The 22166-nt window shown below is 36.8% G+C and overlaps 2 protein-coding genes across 2 annotated transcripts; one reads left to right on the forward strand and one right to left on the reverse strand.

The window, feature by feature from the left end:
* The first annotated feature begins 5141 nt into the window (after window positions 1-5141).
* On the forward strand, window positions 5142-5771 carry LOC121991262. Its single transcript, XM_042545270.1, has one exon. The coding sequence runs from the start codon at window positions 5142-5144 to the stop codon at window positions 5769-5771; it is 630 nt and encodes a 209-aa protein (XP_042401204.1).
* A 5893-nt stretch (window positions 5772-11664) lies between these two features.
* Window positions 11665-20402, reverse strand: LOC121990446 (mitotic checkpoint protein BUB3.1-like). Its single transcript, XM_042544580.1, has 9 exons — window positions 20097-20402; window positions 19832-19962; window positions 14477-14559; window positions 13910-14176; window positions 12982-13057; window positions 12430-12510; window positions 12264-12342; window positions 12070-12170; window positions 11665-11971 (listed from the first exon to the last, which is right to left on the reverse strand). The coding sequence occupies exons 1-9, from the start codon at window positions 20217-20219 to the stop codon at window positions 11884-11886; spliced, it is 1029 nt and encodes a 342-aa protein (XP_042400514.1). The 5' UTR covers window positions 20220-20402; the 3' UTR covers window positions 11665-11883.
* Between the last annotated feature and the right edge of the window lie 1764 nt (window positions 20403-22166).

Here is a 22166-nt window from a genome sequence, read left to right on the forward strand (position 1 = left end):
ACGGATGCGTAATTTTATCGGGAGACCAAAACCAATTCCTCCTCTCGGTCCCTATCGTAGCCTCTTAATTATAGAGTACTATACCCACCTATACCCACCTTCTTACCCATCCCATAGGGGCCGGCCAAGCTAGCTTGGAGACCAAGCAAGGGTCGGCCAAAGTTTGGTTCATGGGTACTTCAAGGTGGCCGGCCCTAGCTTGGGTTCAAGCTTGGTGTGACCGGCCCAAATTAAAATAAAAGGATTTTTATTTTTTAAAATTTTCTTATGTGGATAACATGATTTAAAAGAGAGTTTAAAAATTTAAATCTTTCCTTTTATAAGATTCTACAAAAGATTAAGAGAAGAACTAAATCTCTTTCCTTATTTGTAGATTAAAAGGTTGATTTTAATTTTGGTAAAAACTTTCCTTTTAACCATGTTCATGATTTAAAAGAAAGTTTAAAATTAATAATTCTCTTTTATTAGTGTCTACAAAAGATTAAGAAAAGATTTGATATCTTTCCTTATTTGTAGATTGAAAGGAGATTTTAATTTTTAGAGATAACTTTCCGAAAATTATCCACATGTTTAAAGAAAGATTTAATTTATAAAATTTCCTTTTTATTAACCAATCATGAAGGGATAAAATTATTGGAGAAATTTTTTATAAAATTTCCGGAAGCAAATAAGGAAGTTTTAATTTGTGTTTAAAATTTTTATTTGCTTGGAGATTTGGTGTGGCCAGCCATTATAATAATGAGAAGAAAAATTATTTTTAATTAAATAAAATTTTCCTTTTCATGGCAAAAGAATTAAGGAAGTTTTTATTAAAATTTCCTTATTTGCCAAGACCAAGGATTATAAAAGAAGAGGTGGAGGAGCCTTCATGTGGGGAACAACCTCTATTCTTTTCCTCCCTCTCTTCCTTGGTTTTGGTGGCCGGCCCTATTTCTCTTCTCTCCTCTTGTTGGCCGAAACCTATCTTCTTTGTGGAGCTCTTGTTTGTGGCCGGATCAAGGAAGGAGAAGAAGAAGAGAAAGCAAGTCTCGTCTCTAGCATCCCTTGGAGCATTGGTGGTGGCCAAAATTCTTCATCCTTGAAGAAATTTATTGTGGCCGAAATTTAGAAGAAAGGAAGGTGGAAAGGTGATTCTCATCTCGGAAGATCGTTGCCCACACAACGTCCGAGGTTAGAAGAGGAATATGGTAGAAGATCAAGAGGTCTTTGTCTTCAAAAGAAAGGTATAACTAGTAATGTTTTCCGCATCATGCTAGTTTTATTTCTTTGTAAAATACCAAATACAAGAGGCATGTGATTCTAGATTTCGAATTAGTTTTCGATGTTGTGTTTTTTTATTTTCTTTTCGAACTTGTGTTTCGATTATTCTTTTTGGTTAACCTAGAGTCATTTAAGGAAATTAAATATTAACTTTCCTTAAAAGGCTTTGTCTAGGCGGTGGTGGTTGCTCCCATATCCAAGAAGGCTATGTGCCTCGCCATGCAGTCCTGGAAGCCAAATTTGGAAATTAATATTTAATCAACTTTATGACCTAGGTGATTTTGATTGAACGTGTTAAGTTCCGCAGGAGATCCAAATATAAACCTAAAAGAATATATAAGTTAAACTTGGGATCAAACGTGTTAAGTTCTGCAGGCGATCCAAGTTTAATTTAAAAGAACACATGGTAGCTAGGAAAAGGTTCAGACCTTTGTACAAAATTTTTGTACAGTGTAACTGTTAGGTTTTCCGAGTAGCAACCAACACAAGGGAGCGACTGGAGTATGCTCGTCTTTTGGTGGAGGTTCCGATTATTGGGGATAGAATTTATGAGGCTCCTATCACACTACCTATTGGTGTGCAACTTGATCTTTGAATCGTCTATGAATTGGTGCTCGAATACTGTGAGACTTGTAAAAAGATTGGTCATCGAAAAGAAGACTGTGGTGGTCCGACTCGTGCAGGGAGGGCAAGATCTAAATCAGCAGGTCATTGGGGGAGAAGGCAATCAAAACCGAGATCCAGAAGTCGGGCATGGCGACCAAGACAACAACCGCAAAATATGGAGGCTCCAATGGCACAACATGATTTAGCAATTGTGGTGGTTCCTAATCCTCAGCCTGTGGCAGTTGTACATCCCTTAGATCAAGACGAGGTGGATGCACAGGATGTACATCATGAAGAGGTGGCGAATGCAGAGGAGTTGTCTACTATACCAGAGGTCTCAAGTAGCAAGGAGGCCTCCTCCTCTTCAGCGGATCATCGGTCTCAAACAGATAGTAATGGTGCAACTCGATCCTCGGCGCCATCATCTTCAGTACAATCATCCTCTGCTGCATCCGTGACACTGGGATTGACTTCTTCAGCATCCTCTCAGGTTGATACTGTGAAACATAAAGGGAAGAGCAAGGAAGTGATTGGAAGTACAACACCCCTACAAAGTGGACGGCAACTACGGGTCCGAGCAGCCCAAGCGGAAGGTGCTAAATGAAGATAGCTGCTTGGAACATTAGGGGCTTCCACAAGTCCCTAAAACATGGAGGGGTGCATCACCTCCTTAAGAAGAAAGATATTCAAGTGATGACACTATTGGAGACGAAGCTGGATGGGGCCTCTTTTAATCCCATTATGCATCAGCGATTTTCAGGTATGGGGCATGCACATAATTTTGATATATCTAATCATGGTTGTATGCTGCTCCTTTGGGACTTACACAGGGTTGATATGGATATTCTCTCGATTACCGAACAATTCATTCATTGTCGGGTTCGGTGTCGAGTTTCCGGGAGGGATTTCTTAGTGACATTTGTTTATGGGCTTCATTCTGTTGTTACTCGGAGGGCATTATGGGAGGCTCTTACGCACCTTGGGGGATCTATATCTGAGCCATGGTTGATTCTTGGTGATTTTAATTCTATTATATCCACATTGGATAGACAAGGGGGCTCTCCAGTCACTAATTATGAAATGCGAGATTTTCAAATTTTTACTCTAGTATGCGGTTTGGTGGATCTTCGCTCCATTGGTTGTTGGCTCACTTGGACAAATGGTACGGTTTCTTATAAATTGGATAGAGCTTTGGTGAATTCTTTTTGGCTATTGGCAGATTTTGATGCTTATGCGGAGTTTACGGCGCCTGGATATCTCTCGGACCACTCTTGTACCATCGTGCATACTCTAGCGAAGGATCGACCCCCAAATCGACCTTTCAAGTTCCTTAATATGTGGTCACTCAAAGAAGGTTTTGCCGAGCTTGTGTTGGACTCTTGGTCGGTGCCGATTGTTGGGAATGCTCAATATATTCTTAAAGCAAAGTTGACCCGTTTGAAGAGCAAATCGCGGGAGTTGAATAAAAATCATTTTGGGCACATTTCAGAGAAGGCGAGAAGAGCAAATGCAGATTTAGAAGAGATACAGAAAGGTGTCCTAGAAGGAGGAACAATTCCCATTGACTATGAACATATAAGGAGGAATGCCACTCTACTTGCGGAGGTGGAGAAACAGTTTTATCAGCAGCGTGCGAAGAATGTTTACTTGAGAAGTTCTGATAAGTGTACTAAATTCTTCCATGATGTAGTGAAGCGCAATAACAAGAGAAATGTCATTATTACACTCACAAAGCAGAATGGGGAGCAAACATCAAGCTTGGGTGAAGTGGCAGATGAATTTGTGGGCTTCTTTCATGATCTACTTGGGCAAAAGGTAGCATATAACCCTATGGACAGCGGTGGACTTCCTGGAAGAAAGCTCACTCATGGCCAATCTATGGACTTAATCAGGCCGGTGGAGGTGGAGGAAATTAAAGCCACCTTATATGACATCGGAAGCGACAAAGCGTCGGGCTCGGATGGATACGGAGCGAAGTTTTTCACTTCATCTTGGGATATTGTTGGGCCAGATTTCATCACAGCTGTTCAAGAATTTTTTCTGAGTGGTGAGCTCCTCAAACAGTGGAACCATTCATTAATATCCTTGGTGCCAAAGGCGGACCATGCCCCGAGGGTTACGGATTATCGGCCTATCTCCTGTTGCAATGTATTCTACAAGGTCATTGCAAAGGTATTGGCTGGCCGGTTAGCAGGAGTTTTGGGGGACTTGTTGGATCCGGCACAGGCCGCTTTTGTCAAAGGGCGTTCTATTGGTGATAACATTAATCTCACTCAAGAGTTGCTACGGAAGTATGCGCGCAAACGAATATCCCCGAGATGTATGATCAAAGTTGATTTACAAAAAGCTTTTGATACAGTAGATTGGGATTTTCTTATGGCGGCTCTCGTTGGTTTTGATTTTCCCCAACGATATTGTGGATGGATTAGGGAGTGTGTCACTACGGCTTCTTACTCTATTTTCCTAAATGGTGGTATCTATGGATTTTTTAGTGGGCGTTGAGGTCTAAGGCAAGGTGACCCTCTATCTCCTCTACTTGGTTTATGCATAGAGGTATTATCTCACAGGTTGCATGTTGCTTCCATGATGCCTTCTTTTCACTTTCACCCTATGTGTAAAGAGGTCGGCATCACACTTCTTGCTTATGCCGATGATTTGATGCTGTTTGCCCGGGCGGATGAGTCCTCGATTAAAATATTGGCGGATTGTTTGGAGGTTTTTGGCAAGGAAACAGGACTTCGGGCTAATTCATTGAAGTCTCATATGTATATGGCGGGGATTGATGATAGAACGAAGGATCGATTGCTTCAACTTATTGGGTTCCAAGAGGGTACATTTCCATTCCAGTATTTGGGGATTCCATTAGCGGTGGAAAAGTTGCGGATTGCAAACTATGGGCCACTACTTGATACTATTGCAAAGAAGATTAATTCTTGGCCAAAGCATACCTTATCTTATGCGGGGCGTTTAGAGTTGGTGAAGACGGTGCTTCAAGGATTGGAGTGTTATTGGCTTTCTATGCTCCCCATTCCCGGTGGTGTCATTGATAAGATCAAATCTATATGTCGTGTATTTGTGTGGTCTTCAAAGCATCCTCCTATTTCTTGGGCCACTTTGTGTCTTTCGAAACAAGATGGTGGTTATGGACTACGCGACCTTCATGCATGGAATGAGGCTCTTCTTAGCAAAACACTATAGGAGATCCAAAGTAATGTGGATTCGCTTTGGGTAAAATGGGTACACCATCATTATCTCAAAGGGGTTAATTTTTGGCAATGGGAGATCAAAGCCTCGGACTCTCCGCTTATCAAAAGACTTGTGGGCATTCGGAACAAAATCCAAGGGCTACAAGTGGATTTGGAGAGGCAAACAGATTGATGGTTGAGTGGTTTGCGACGAGGAAAACTGGGACGGCAAATGCATATGACTTCTTTATGACGAGAGGTCCTGAAGTGGCATGGGCATCAATGGTTTGGAGGCCGAAGATTATGCCAAAGCATCGATTCTTTCTTTGGTTACTTGCCCATGAGAGACTACAAACAACTGATAGATTGTCATATGAAGAAAACAAGATATGTGTACTTTGCCACGGTCAAGACGAGTCGAATGATCATGTGTTCTTTGATTGCCCTGTTACACGTGTTCTTTGGAACAAGGTGAGAAGTTGGCTAGAGATAAATCATGATGTTAACTCTGTGACAGAGTTATTTCACATTCTTGGTCAACACTACAAAGGAGCAAGTCGGAAAATAAAAGCTCGGTATGTTGAAATTTCTAGTATGATATATGTTTTGTGGGAAATCCGTAATAGATGCCGCTATGAGGGAATGACTCCTGATATTATTAGGATGTTGAAGAAAATTCAAATTCATGTTTATCGTTTTGTGGACTTCTCTAGAAATTAAAATGATTCATCTTGCAAAAGCGTGGACAGATCAACTTTTAAGAATGATGCTGATACTGATTTTAACGGTGCATGAATTTCACCGGCGAAAGGAATTTATCTGCGAAAGAAGTGAACGGTACAATTTAATATTTACTTTCTTCGGCAATTGGCTTTCATTGACCAAGAGTGCACAAATTAATTCGGTGGAGGCTTATGCTATGGAATTCATCGGCGAAGGAGAAGTTTTTCGGCGAATGTAGAGAATGGTATATTTATTATTTGCTTTATTTGGCAATTGGCTTTCATTGTGCGAGAGTGCGAATATTAATTTGGTGGAGGATCGAGCTGACGTGGCGTTGGGGATTAACATGCATGGAATTTCTTATCACGTTGGAGACAAATGTTGGTGGTAGGTGTCGTAAGGTGATTGGTTTGTTATATTCTTGGTGCATGTTTTTACATTTGCATTGTAATTTGGTATGGGAGATATGGGGAAGGATGGTGAATAGATTCATCGTTATTGATTTATCTAGTCCGTAGTAAACAGTTATGGTAAAGATAATATCAAATTCGTTGATGGCTGGAACTTTATCAAAAAGTTCAAAAGGGTGAATAGATCCACCGTAATGATCTATCTAGTCCGCAGCAAACGACTCACGGTAAGGACAACATCAAATCCGTTAATGGCTGGGGCTTTGCCAAAAAGCTCAGAAGGGTGCATAGGTCTACCATAAAGACCTATTTAGTCCTCAGCAAATGACTCACGATAAAGACATGATAAATTTGTTGATAACTGACCACTTACTAAAAGTGGAGCGACGATTTATGAAAAAATTACAGCCTTGGTTGTGTGGGACTTACGGTGCTACGGTACTAGATTTTTGTCCGAAGCTTTCTTGTTTCTGGATTTCTGTCCGATGCTTGCTATACGGAGCTTTGATGTCATGGAATTCTGTCCGTGATTGCTTGGAACTTGGTTCACACCCGTGGAAGACTTGGAGGCCGAAGCTTGCTGTAAGAAGCTTTGTTTTGATTGATTAGCTATCTTAATGACATGTGTGATTGTGTTTTTGTATACATGCAAAGCAGCAAGGGTGAGTGCCTAAGAACGTGTAACGTGTAAGGTGTAAGGCGTAAGGTGTAAGGTGTAATGTGTTGAGTGGATGGTGTGTGACCACATTGAGTGTTATGTGCTCATGTGGAAGTGTGGTTGTGTTTGAGTGACTTGTGCTCAAGGGGTGCTGATCATGAGGCATGAGAGTGGGCTGGTTGGTGAGTTTGCCTCTACTTTTGAGGATCAAACTCATGATGGTTGTATGACTTGTTGTGCGGTTTGAGAGTTTTTCCTTTCAAACCAGCTTTTATACATATGTACCTTTTTTCCGTGAAAGTCGATAGAGGGGGAGGGGGGGGGTGAATATCGATTTTAAACTTTATCGAGAGATTACGCAGTGGAAAATGTATAAGCGAAAAGTAAAGAACAATGCTAACACAGTTCGATTTACTTGGTTCGGAACCTGTGTCGACTCCTACTCCAAGGCCCGCACACAAGGGTGCTTTCGATGGGCAATTCACTAGCAATTCGAAACTGATTACAAATCTAAGTACAGGAAATGCTAAAATAAACTCCGACAATAATAATAAAGAAAAGAAGAAAACGGAAAGACACTTTGTCGGAGTAGCGTCGCAATGTCGTAGGTAGGGTTGTAAACAAGCCGAGCCAAGCTTTGGGGTGTTCAAGCTTGTTTGATAAGATAACCGAGCCGAGCCGAGCCGAGCCAAGCTTAAAATGAACCAAGCTTTTGAAATGAGTGTTCAAGCTTGGCTTGGTTTATTTTTTATGAGCTTGAGCTTGTTTGAAGCTTGGCTTGAGCTTGGTTCATTTAGATGTTATCAAGCTCTCAATTCAAGCTTGGCTTGAGCTTGGTTCGAGCTTGACTTGAGCTTGATTGGAGCTTGGTTCGTTTAGATGTTATCAAGCTCTCAATTCAAGTTTGTTTGATTGTTTGATACTTTTAATTGTTTGATTGGTTATTAAGATTGATAATTTAAATTTATTTATTTATTTTATTTTATTTTATTGTTTATTTAGCATATTGAAAAGAATTTTATTAATAAATATGATTCGTGAACATTGTTCACAAACGTTGTTCACAAACATTAACGAGCTGAACACATATGTGTTCAAGCTTGTTTGTTTAGCTTAACGAGCTATTCAAGTTTGTTTGTTTAATTAATCTAATGTATATTGAATGAATATAAACAAGCTCTTACCAAACCGAACACCAAGCTTGTTCACGAATGCTCGGTTCATTTACAGCCCTAGTCACAGGAGCGCAAGAATGCAGATTGTGAGTTTTTTTTTCTGACTCCAGCCTTGATCCTCCTTATATAGGAGGTTCGGGGCATCCTGAAGTGACGTAGCCGAGCCAACCAGCGAACTCCACGTGACACAGCGACGTTGGGGATAAAACTTTGCCTCCAGGCGCCCGGACCTCCGAGCGCCCGGGTACCTTCCGAGCGCCCGGACCTTGATTTCCAGCAGCTTCCTTCCTGCAAGAAAACGTTAGTCTGAGACACTTATATCTCCTACAAAATAAATTATTAGCATAGTTCATAATTTAACAGAAAGAGTATTAATTAGATTCCGTCTCTCCGAGACCAGAATCTAGTCAAGATCTCGACTTAGAGTTCCGAAATGGTTCTAAGTCGGATCGGCACCTAAGTTCCCTTCCCGGGAATGCGTCCTCACAGTCACTTCCCTCCAGTGACTTACCTTTACTTACCTGCCAGACGTCAGGTCAGCCCTTTGATCCGTTTGGACTTCGTGCCAGCTATCCGGTCAGCCCGTCGACCTAGATGGACTTCGTGCCAAACGTCTGGTCGGCCCGTCGACCTGTTTGGACTTCGTGCCAGCTATCCGGTCGGCCCGTCGACCTAGCTGAGCTTCGTGCCATACATCAGGTCAGCCCGTCGACCTGTCTGGACTTCTCCTGCACACTCGGTCAGAGTGTTAGATAACAACGAAACAAACTTAACTTATTTTGTCATTCATCAAAACCTAGGTTAGACCATTAGTGCTAACCGCACCAACAATAACATTTCGGGGAATAAGCAATCTCAATGTCCAGAAAGTATTGTATTATACCCAAGTCTTTCATAGCAAAACGATGAGCTAACTCGGACTTCAGGAAAGCAATTCCATCAGAATCATCACTAGTAATAATTCTGTCATCAACATATAATGATAAAAGAATATGACTTGCACTTGTACATCTAACAAACAATACTGAATCATGATTACTAGGATGAAAACCAAACGAAGTAATTACCATGGAGAACTTCTCAAACCAAGCACGAGGTGCTTGTTTGAGACCATAAAGCGCTTTACGAAGCTTACAAACTTCACCAAGTTGGTGTAAAATACTAGGAGGATGTGTCATATAAACTTCTTCATGAAAATTACCATTTAGAAATGTATTCTTGACATCCATCGGAGATATTCTCCATCGACAAACAGATGTAACATCAATCAGAGTACGAACAGTTGTCATTTTTACAACAGGAGCAAATGTTTCCTCATAATTCATGTTATACTCCTGAGAATAACCTTTAGCAACAAGACGAGTTTTGTATTGCTCGATAGATCCATCAGATTTAGTTTTGATCTTATATACCCAATGAGAACTAATAGTGTATTTTCTTGGTGGCAATGGAACCAAATCTCATGTATGAGTCTGATGCAAAACAGTTAATTTCTCAACCATAGCACTCTTTCAAAGTGGGTTACAAACAGTTTCTCTATAGGATACAGACTCAGAAAGACAATGAATATATGTAACAAATGAAACAAAAGAATGAGAATAATAAGAGTAGGCAAAATCTGACAGTTTAATAGACTTACGAACACGAGTGGATTGACGACGGTGGAGAGAAGGATCATCCATAACCTCAGGAGATAATTGGGTAATGACAGAAGGAGGAGCATGTGGAGCGGATATCTCAGGAACCAAAGTACTAGATTCAATTAAGCTACCAGTAGGAGTTGTGGGTAAAACTTCCTCAGTATCGGTATTGAAAGGATCAATACAAAGTAGATCTGACTTTGTCACATTATGCGTACTAGCTGGAATAGAAAAGAATGGAATATGCTCAAGAAACACAACATGATGAGAAACATACAATTTTTGACTAACGGGATCAAAGCAACAATATCCTTTTTGAGTAATACCATAATCTAAAAAAACACAAAGAGCAGATCGAGCAGCTAATTTATTACGCTCGACATGTGGACGAAGGACAAAGCAAGTACAACAAAAAACACGCAAAGAGAAATAGAGAGGAGCATGCCCATACAATTTTTCAAAAGGTGACAAGCCTAAATTGTGTGAGGTTGGAATTCTATTAATCACATGAGAAGCGGTAAGGATTGCTCTTCCCCAAAAGGTACTAGAAACACTGACAGACAATTAAAATGAACGGGATATTTCAACAAGATGCCTATGTTTTCGTTCAGTCACACTATTTTGTTCAGGAATATCTATACAAGAGGTTTGATGAATAGTATCATTAGAAACAAGTAATTTTGAAAAAATGATTTGAAGTATATTCACCCCCAAATCATAACAAAAATATTTTATGACACTAGAATATTGAGTTTTCACAAGAGATTTGAAGTTGTTGAAAATAGTAAGATAATTAGACCTGTGTATTATAAGATAGACCCAAGTGTAATAAGTGTAATCATCAATAAACGAAACATAATGTCTTGACCCCTCTTTTGTAGGAAAAGGAGAGGGTCCTCACATATCAGAATAGATAAAATCAAATGGAGCAGAAGAAAAAGAAAGACTTTTAGAAAATAGTAAGATAAAAAATTTGACCAATTTACAATCACTACAATCAAAAATATCAAATTTTTTTAAAGATACTAATTCCTATAGAAGCTAAAAACTGCAAACGACATATAGAAATATGACCTAAATGAAAATATCATTAATAAAAATCAGAAGATGAATATTTCATATGAAGAGATGATAACACCCATCAGTGTGGATATCTTAAAAGTTATTTACTGGAGTTTGTTTTCGTACTTGGTTAACAGCTGGGGTTGTTAGTCGCATTTGGAATCCAGAACAACAGAACAATCCTCGCAATTCTTCTTGTACGAAGGCAAACAACCGTGCGTTCAGATTTGGTTTATATGGTGTGGATCGAGGGCAATATATTAGATGGTGGCGATCAAATATATATATTATATATGAATTGGGGACATACATAGCGTATTCAGAGTAGCAGGGCCGGCGTCATGAAAGATCGGAGACTTTTCGAGGAGGTTGTAGGGCTGCTGGGCTCGCAAAAATTGCAAGCACATAGGATCACAGGCAGAGACACCACCTCATGCGAGGGAGCGCTCGTACAAGAGTCTGAATTAAAAATAAAAAAAAAATAGCTTTGATATCAATTGGTAGAGTGTCAGGCCAAAGACGAACACAAACTAACCACTCGACGTCTTACCATAATAATTTTACTAATGAAAAAAATCACTAATTAAAAAGATAAATTAACAAGAGGTTGATTAAAAATTTTTAACCCAAATAAAATTGAAAAATAAAATAAACAAACAAAAAATCAGCTTAGCTGGTAGAATTAGAAGAAATAAATTAACTACAACTTAAAAATACAAAGCCTTAAAAAACTCACAGATTAAATTAAAAGATATTCATGCCAAATTTAGGGTTATAAATTTTTAACATATAAAATATAATACTTAAATCAATTATAATTTAAAATTTTAAAAATAAGTTGATTCTTAATTTGCATTACCAAACCATATCTACTCGTGGTTCCATAACCATTCCGTAGCTGCATTGCATAAAAAAAAGGAGACAAGAGAAAACAAAGGAAAATGGTTTCACGAGGAGGTCGAACAAATATACTAATAATAACAATAATAAAAAGAATGAAAAATCAAATAGTACGACTTTGATCATTTTACTAGATAATTCTTAATTGCAGGACTACAATTGGAGGGAGAATCCCTGATATTAGATTTTCATCGCTTAAAAATGCATAGAACAAATGGTTTGTAATAAGCAGCCACTGCCAGTGCCAAATTTGAGGTATCCAGACTAAGGAGGTGGAACGGGCAAAGCCTTGGGTTTTGGCTTGACTTCAACTTCGTTTATGTTTCGAACAAAGATGGCATCAGGCTCATGTCTGCCACATTCAGAAACTCAGTTTCATATCAAAACAAGAAAATAGTCCAAAACATTCACTTATGGCCTGTGTTGAGAAAAAAAATCTGATGAACTTACAGGATCTCGCCTTCCTCATATGTATAGCTTGAGGCTACAGCAAGCAGCAGGCCGTCTCTGCTGAAGGATAATGCAGCAATGCTAGTTGGGTATTTTGAATACTGGATAATAAACACACAACATCCAACTGTCAGTGCCTAACTTCTTAGAACACAATATCAAATTTGCTTTTTTTAATTATACCAAAATAGTACCTGATAAAGTCTTTTCTTATTATTGCCATCCCACACATTAACATAACCGTCACACCCACCAGTAGCAAACGTGCCATATCTTCAGAAAACAAACCAGAAAAATAAAATGAAAATATAATTGCTGAAACTTTATCATTGATCTATTAGAAGAATCTAGAGATATTACATCGGATGGAATGCCATTGCATTAACAGGATAAACAATATCCCTTCCGGCTTCAGATTTCCGATGACACTTGAATGCATACCTGAATTATGGTTGATGAGAAAGAGCGTTATCACAGATAAAGACGACATAGTATCGACTTTTGCCATTATAGTCAATTCATTAAATCTCATCATAAACAGGAAACAAGTTAATTCTTGAGAATAAAACCTCAAAGTCTGAATTCTTAGATTAGAGAAAAAAATTAATGCAGTGTGAAGATATCGAGTTCCCATTGTTGATGGACTGCAGTATGAACCAATGATGGTGTTGCCGCTTTTTCTTTCTAAAAAAACTATTGTCCAACATGGTTAAACTCTAGTTTCTCCAAAAGAAGTTAAGCATGCAGCAGGAAGCAGGTGCATGCACACATTTTTTACTACCAAGCTGGAATCAAGCTACAAACCATAAATACCCAGACGCTATTTTCAAGTGAAATTCTCTGTGAAATATTTTCATCTAGTTTAGAATAATATCCACAATAGATTCAGTGATAGTTCACTGAAGAACCTACTTCTTAGCTTGTGCAGCTTCAGACAGATCGAAGAACTCCATTGCTACTCGACCTTCAATAGAACTGAGAGCAAAGCCTGCAATACAAACATCAAATATTACAATGTACACCTCAAACATAGCCAACCAAGTGGCACCATAATTTCTTGGGTCAAACATGAGATCACTTTATTCAACAAAAAAGAAAGCAATGGAAAAAAAACTGGTCTCTCTAGTGATCAAGAATAATTAGAGGTTCATATTCATGGTTTCATCACATCACTTGAGAAGGGAGATGTTACGAAGTCTGCAATGGTAGTGATTCACAAAATCTATCCACCTCAACCTTCTACTGGTAACAGAAAACAAATTACACTAAATAGACACCAACATACAACTAAAATTATTTACTATATATAAATAATATGTTTTAGATACTATAAGTGTGTGTCCACTGATGGATGGATAGGACTATAGGGGTAGGTTGAAGATTGAAAAAGATGGCAAGCAAACTTGTTTAATAAAAAAAAATGAGAGGAGAGGAGAAATGAACAGGATGACCGGGAGGAAATTTCCAACGTCATTCTGCCCAAATCCAGGCAGACATAGAAGACCATGGTTGAGTGGTCAGCAATCAATCCAATCTTGACAATTAAAAAAAAATCTTGTTTACTCTTGGTCTTGTTTCCTCTTGATGACAACATAAAAATTCTATTTTCCCTCACCGCCCCCATCCTTTCTATCCATCTTATCATCCCTTCTCTCCAAAACTCCCTCCCACTTAATGAACAGCAGCAGAATTGAGAATGCAATCTTCCTCAATGCAATTGTGTAGTTAGACAAAAGAAGTAACTTCTAACTCAGCAGACTTATGGTTACTTGGGAATGCTTCATTTTCTTTTAGTATTTAATGCAAGCTAATAAAGATTAGTGAAGAACAATGAATTCACCTGTGCCATTTGGATAACAACGAACAGATCTGGTTTGATATTTCAATGATGATTCCCTTCGTTGTTCTGGTTGGGACATATTCCGCAAATCATACACATTCACATGCCTTCCAGCAGTAGCAACTACTAAACGGTAACCAACAAGAGAGAGGGAATAAACTCTCTCAGGTTGCAGATATGTTCCAACAAGTGCACGATCTGAGCTGTTAGCACCTCTGGGATCCCAGCATTTCAATGTCTTATCCCAACTTCCAGTAATAACCTGACCTAAGAAGATTCAAATAACAAGATCAATGATCAATTTAAGGACATTTGCTCATAGTGATTTATACGACATTCTTTATAGAATAATAATATATTCCAAACATGTCTTGGTACACAAGGTCACTGACAACCAAACTAAGGCCTTGCAATAAGGTTTGTGAAAGTAACAAAAAACAGATACAGAAAAACACATTTAGAATGTATAAAATGAAGCATAAGTATTCTATACTTTCTTTCAATCTTCCAAGACCAAGTAGTAGAAATATACCATTAAGCTACTAGCAACTTAGAATAAAAGGCTACCTGCTGCATAAGAGTATTCCACACATCGAACAGGAGCATCATGACGTCCTAAAAAATCCTCCTTACCAGAACCAAAGGCATACCTGACACATAAGTCCAGAAAGAAAAAATTAACTCAGGTAGTTCAAAAATCTATGTATTATTGTTGGCAGGATAGCTAAACTATGTTCATTATCTAATTGAATTAGGCATTGAGACACAGTGATAAAAACATGCAAACCACTCAGATAAGAAACAAGGAGCTGATCTCTTGCCAGTTCTGGGGCATTCAAAAGAACCAGACTAAACCATGTTGCAAAAAGGCGGGTCCCGCCGCCCAGCGGCCCCCTCACCCCTGCCCCACGAGTATGAGAGGGAGTAAATCACGGTGAATACGGGCCCGGCGATGACATGGCGGTCGAAGGTGTTTAGCACGGACAGATATTGATGTTATCGCAATTGCTGCCGCAGACCTTCGACCTCCCGACCCATGTTGCAAGAATACCATGTCATAACCGGTTGATCCCGCCCGTGGGGGCAGAACCAGACTAAACCAGCTGACATGGGGGATGGTTCTTGAATATCATCTAGACTCACAAATCATTAACCAACCATTTTCATAATGCCAATTGCCCACGTGTTTGTAATCAGTTTTTCATTTTAATGTAATCAACTTGTACTATTGTATTTTTCATTTGCAAGAACAAATGATCAGGTTTTTCAAGATCTAATAACTCTAGTCACAGAACAGCATGCAGTTTGTTCATTTTTATTGCCTTCAAGATCTAATAAAAATTCAACATCGTACAATTCCAGTTGATTACACCTGAGCAACCAGTTGAATTTTTATTGCCTTCAACAGCATGGAGTCTCTATCCTATAAACAAGAAGTCACAGAACATTTTCTAACATCGTACAATTCCAATGACAAAGGTGTGTGGTTTGCTGCCACTATGAACATTGTTATCACAATACCACAATGGCAACTACAATCATATGATAAACATGTAATTAGCGACACATATACTAATGTGATTCATATTTTAATCATATAGCAAAACAATATCTCAAATCAGCAATTAACATACTTTGTCAAATAAGTCAAATTTTTAGCATAATAATGTAATAACTGCCTACAATTGTTAATGCCAATTATAGTTGATAATATCAAATTATAAATAGATAGATAATTCAATAAATATATTAGGTAATCTACTAAACTATTAATTAATTGTTTCATGATTTCATCCAATAAAAATTTATCTAATAAATTACAAAATAATAATTTTCCTAAAAATCAACATAATATTTCCTAATACAAACTTCCCATGTGAACCCCGACTTGGATGAAAAAGGTTGAGAATTGTGTTAGGCCAAGATAGCCAAGTCTAAATCTTTCTAATCTTGTGCACTTGAATCTTATTTTTCATGAGGCTAGGTTGTCACATAAATGTGACACACAGGGCCTTTCATCACTTGAGTACCTTAATCTGCAAACACAACTGGGCTACGAGGTTGCTCAAAATGACCATATCAATGCCTAGATGTGATGCAAAACAATCTAGGATTCTTGTGTTATGGACCAATTTGCATGAATCTAGTCCATGATGATTATAGGATTAGGTTCACAACTTGGACTATAGAAAAAATTTTGGAGCAAAGACTAGAATTTATTTATATTCCATGATTAATAGAAAACAAAATGGATAGAAGAAAATGATAGAGAAATAGGTAATTCAGGTTTTAGGATTTAATATAAATGGAAAATTTATAAATAAAATGAATGGGTATTATCTATGTTAGATAGGGAGTATAAGGATAAAGCTGTCAAAAGTAAAAATCTTAGGATAAAATCATTGTGCCAAAGTTATGTTAGGATATGAAATAATAAATCTTGGCAGATAACATCAGCAGCCAAGAATGAAGGAAAATAAAAAAGGGTTTTAGCATTGTTGTGGACCAATGTGAATAAAGAAGCTAGTCAATGATTATACAATTAGTTAGCTGGCACCTAGGAAAATAGGAACACTCTTGAAGACAAGATTATAAGTTGTTTACATGCCATGATTAAGAGAGAAAAAAAATAAGTTTTGCTTATTGAATAAAATGGATAGGAGAAGAGGCCATAGAAGTAGGTAATTGAGGTTTTAACATTTTAATATAATAGAGAAATTAAAAATAAAATACATTATGTATAAATAAGACAAGGATTATAACTTAAGGTTGTACAAATTCAATGGGCTTGAGATAGAATCCTAAAGTTAAAGTTAGGAATTAAGATATTAAATATTACACATTTTTAAAATCCACTTGAAAAAATTGAAGAGCTTTTCATTACTTTTAAGAGTGCCAATGACTAGAGTCCAATTAATTCTTTTCTAACTAAGAAGGTAGGTAAAATTATGTCTAAAAATTGCAATGGAATACATGGGGCATGCTTAACTAACCAACACCAACTAATGGATTAGATATAGGTATTACAAAATATAAGGGGAAAAAATTATAATTAATTTTCAACAAATCAAATGGTAAAATTTTAAGGAAAATAATATAAAAGTTCTCGAGCATAAAAAGGATGGAAGAAGTTTGAAATGAAAAGGTTGATAATATCAATGTTATGTAGACTATATTGACAAATAAGATCAGTAATGTAGTTAAATTCATTCTTGGAGAGTCTCAAGGTAAAAATAAATCATAAAAAGAGAACTGGTGGTGGTATAAAAAAGTGTGAAAGAGCAATAGTTTAAAAATTCATGTTTTAAAGTTTGGAAGAATTATAAATATCAAGAAATTCAATTACGTAAAAGTAGCTAAAATTGAGGCAAAAAGGTTATAACAATAAAATGTAAGAATGGGGAGAAAAGATATTTATTGCATCGCAAAAACTAAAGAAAGGAAGCATAGAGATTTACTAATATTAGATGCATAAGATATCAAGTTGAAAGGCCCTTGATAATGCAATAACTGAAAGATGGTAAAATCACATTTATAAGCAGTTTAATGAGGATTCTACAAATAATTATATAAAAATTATGAGCTATAGCTTTGCTCATAATATTGTATCAAGTGAGGTTATAGAAGATTTAACTACAATGACTGTAGGTAAAATTATAGGTCATGATGATATTCCTAAGTTTAGAAGAGTTTAGGAGATAAGGTAAAATTTAGTTAATTATCAAATCCTAAGTTAAAAAATGCTCAAAGAAAGGGGGAAAAGTATTTGGGTACCAATTAATGCAAATAAAGGTGGCATACTGTGTTGTTTGAATTACGAAGGTATCAAATAGATAGGGTTAAACTTTGAGAAAGAGTTATACATAAGAGAATAAGAGATAAGACAATTATTTTGGAATATCAATTTGATTTTAGAAGTTCTCCCATAGATGTTATTTATTCAATGACAATAGAAAAATTCAGAGAAAGGAAAAAGAATTTACATATGGTTTTATTTATGTAGAAAAGCTTATTATAATGTAAAATTTCATATTACATTCATGAACTCAAATTTTGTAATAGCAAGCACTTTAGAATCATTATAGTTTTCATATCTACTTTATTTGGTTATATTGTGAAGAAAATTGATTGCAGTGCTTTTTTGTTTAAGTTTTTGGCTTATTTAAACACAAATTCAATTTTTAAATTGGAGGATACGCTAATTTGTTAGGATATATTTGAGCCATTGGAGGATATACTAATTTGCTAGGAGAAATTTGAGCATTCATCTTTGTAGTTGACTTTGTTTTAGATACATCTTCACCATTACAACCTTCACACCATATGATTTCAATGAACATTTGGACAATATTCGAGCTCTATAACAACCTCAATGTTTTCTTATTCATTTGAAAGGATAACTAAAAAAGACTATCACAAAGTGAAAGTGCAAAAGAATGAACAAAGTGCAACCATTTCTTGGTTATTAGAAGACACATCCAAATAAAAAGAATAATTAGTAGACATTGCTAAACTAAATTAGTAAAGTCATTGTTCCCTATGCATAAATGGGAAGAATTAAGAAAAGGGGTCAACAACTTGCCCAGAGTCAAGTTCTCCTTAGTGGGGTAACATGGTCAGGATTTCAAGCCCTATTTAAAATCTCAAAATTTCAAAGTTGTTTTAGTGTTTAAACTTTTTATTCTTGATATATTTTTAAGAAAATAGATTTTGAATTTTTAGAAGTTGTTTAGCTTTTTAAAAATAAAAAATCAACGATGATTTTTATTGAGAAGAATTAGTCTAATTGTCGTTTATAAAAGGGGTTAAATCTCATAGGATGATATTTAGTTAATAAATGTCCTTTTGATTGTTGTGTGATATTAAAATTTCTTTGTGTGAAATAGTTATCTCCATTTACTTCATCAATTTTGCCCTAATGTTTCTATGTGATTCAATGGTTCAATTTGGTATTGCATTAAAATTTACTGTAATAATAAGGCTGCAAGTTCATATTCTCTAAATAACATTGTGTATCAACTTTCTTTGATATTACAAGAAAATTAGGCCTAAATATACAGTTAATTAAATATATAACCAATAGCACTCGCAATCTGGGATTAGCTTGGCCACAAAAAATGCAAGCACTATCAGAACCATTGGCTAAGAAATCTCTACAAGATTTAGAATTACTCACAGGCTAAGAAATATAAAGAGCCACAAGAAGTGTAGACTATGAAACTCCAACTAACAAGAAAATAATCTGAAATAAGGTAACAGACACTAGTTTGTAATTCCAAATACTTGCATCAACTTTGTTTGTTGTAAATCTATTTTTAGAACTAACAGGACGTCGGGACCTAAGTCTTCTCATAAGAAAGTTCAATAAATGAGTCTTTTGTAGTGTAACAATAAGACCAGATAAAACCGATAATTTTGTATTTCAACTCCCCTATTTCTCATTAGAATTTTGAATTGAAACTGAGGGTTTTAAACAGATAAAGTTAGTACTAGAGATAAAGACAGGTAGTTTCATTGGAGAGGATTGAGATGAATAGGGAATTTGGAAAGCTGAAACAATTTGGGTCCAGCATCTGCTCCTACCACTCAGTTCTGTTCAAAATGTAAGCAGGTATAACATTCCATAAACAATCATTGTTAGCCCAATCTTAACACTAAACTTAATATTAATTCCAAATAGATACTACCAGTCATCGCTGAAGAAAAACCACCAAACTTCAGAAAAATATACGAACTCAACAGTCTAAACATTTTTTTACCTAGTCCTAAAATCACTAGTGTTGAATTTATAACAAGTTCACTAACTACTGAAAATAATGGAACACTAAGCGATTTCTATCAGTTATATGTAAGCATTAGTGTTTCAAAACTAAATAAGCAACAAAAAATATTCAAAAGCAATCAGAGAAGCTCCCAACATACCTTCTCACGGTATGATCAGCACTGGCACTGAACCCCGATGAATCATCATGAAAGCAGCAATCAAGGACGGGACCAGCATGCAAGAACTCCGCCTTAAGAACGTTCTCACCGACATCGTAAAGACGAAGAGTCTGAAGAAAAAAGTACCAATCAATCAGGCTAATTCTAGATGGAGAATAGTCAAACCTTAGACGGGATTAGGGTTTTGTCTTTATGTTGGTCGGAGCGGAGGAATGGGAATCGCAGGTGAGTTACGAATACTGACCTTATCCCACGAAGACACGAGTAGGAGGTCGCTGTGGTTGGAGAAGCGCAGATTAGAGATGCCATCGGAGGGAGGCTGGGAGAGCTCGCGCCCGCCGGTCGGCGTAGTGGTGGCGGTGCTCATGTCGGCCGGCGCCACGAGAAAAGAGATAGTTCACGGATCTGATGAAAGTATGGAGGCAAATCGAGGAGGGAAGAGGGAAGGGAAAGGACGCGACCGTTCGCCGGAGCGATGAGGAGGGGGAGTTGAGAGGGGAGGAGCGGAAGCGGGAGGCGTTTTCAAAACGGGGCGATGGTTTGAAGAGTGAACGGTTATCTAATAGCTCAACGAAGGCAAATTATTTCATTCAATGAATCAGGTCGGTCAGTGGTGTAAATGAATGGTGTAAATGAATCAAGTCGTTTGTGAACAACTTAATAAAACTTGACTCGATTTCAGAGTTGACCAAGTTCGAATGGAGCTTGAGCCGGCTCGTTTAATATTCGAGCCGATCTCGAGCCTATTTAATAATGGCTCGAAGGTTCGTCGAACCTGTTCGAGCTCAGCTAATTTAATATTTTAATATTTAAAATAATTACTACTTTAAAGTTAAATAATAAGTTGAAAAAGTGTTTGTAGTTAGAGTGTTTTATAAGGTTGTTAGAGGTTGAAGGTTTGAATATTAGCTTGTGCACACTTATTTTTATATTTAAATCCACTATTTTCGAGCCGAGCTTGAGCCCATGATTAAATGCTCGAGCCGAGCTCGAGCTCAAATTTAGAAACTCGCTCGAGCTCGAGCCTCTTTAATTTTTTCAAGCTCGAGCCGACTCGAGCTCGACTCGGCTCATAAGCTAGCAGTTCGCTAGATTAACACGAAAGAGGTTGGCTAAGATATGGGGAGGATATATTTGGCGTGTCGAGTTTTGATTATAAGACCTCATAAAACAAGCCGGTACCAGGATAAATTGGAAAGCACGCACGGCGGATCGCCCAAAAGCCCAGTATCCTTTGATTACACACCCCATTTGGAGAAAAAATCCTGTAAATACGCAATAGCCAAGGATCAAACCACAAGTATCTAGGTGACAACTTGAATATCCTATCGTGGCACTATAACTCGGGGGACAAAATCTATACAAATCATGTGGTAAAAAGGCGATTCGCTCGCCCCCAGCGCCCCCGCTAACCCGTTCTTAGCCCAACACGGAGGAGGTAAATCACGGATGACTACTAGTCATTAGTACAAATGATCAAGACATGGGAGAGGTTATGCTCAAAATCTATACAAATCAAGAAGTTATAAAATATGGATGAATTCGGTGGAAAACAAAATTATCTAAATTTTTTTGATTATAATCTAAAATTTTAATTCGATTTAATAAAATTTGATTTTGATCTAAAATTATGATTTAAAAATTAAATTCACTCTACTCAATTTAATTGAATAAAAAATTTAAAATTAAATCCGAATCGAATTGATTAGTTTAAAAAAAAAAATTCTAAATAAATTAAATTTGATCGAACTTTTATTCACCCCACTAATATTAGAGTACTCAACTAGAATATTTTTATTGCAATTTTTTTTAACTTATCTTGTATATTTAAATGTACATCTCAGGTGTTTAATTATAAGGAATTTTCTAAACTAAAATTCATATAAGATCTTCGTTTAGAAATATATAAATGAAAGTCCTATTTTAAATATAACATACAACGTTAGTTCATTTAATATGCTCCTAGCAAAGGACTTCATGTTTTTTCTCTCCACCATTTTGTTTATTGGAGTGTGTTAGGATTGTAAAATTTATGTTTATATTCTTTTTCTAAATAAAACTCAGAAAATCTAGTATTCTTAAATTTTTCATCATGATCACTTCAGCCCAAGTTGATTTTGAGATCTTTCTCATTTTACGCTCATGTATAAAAAGCAAATAAGATTTCTAATGAATTGTCCTTGAGTTTTAAAAAATAAACTCAAATTTATCTTGTATAATCATCTATAATCATCAAATAATATCTACGACCATTTAAAATAGATCCATATGCAGCAACTCTAAAGCATTAACAATGGTAACAATATTTTTATCT

This window comes from Zingiber officinale, chromosome 6B (genome assembly GCF_018446385.1).
Source record: "Zingiber officinale cultivar Zhangliang chromosome 6B, Zo_v1.1, whole genome shotgun sequence".
Taxonomy (NCBI): Eukaryota; Viridiplantae; Streptophyta; class Magnoliopsida; order Zingiberales; family Zingiberaceae; genus Zingiber; species Zingiber officinale.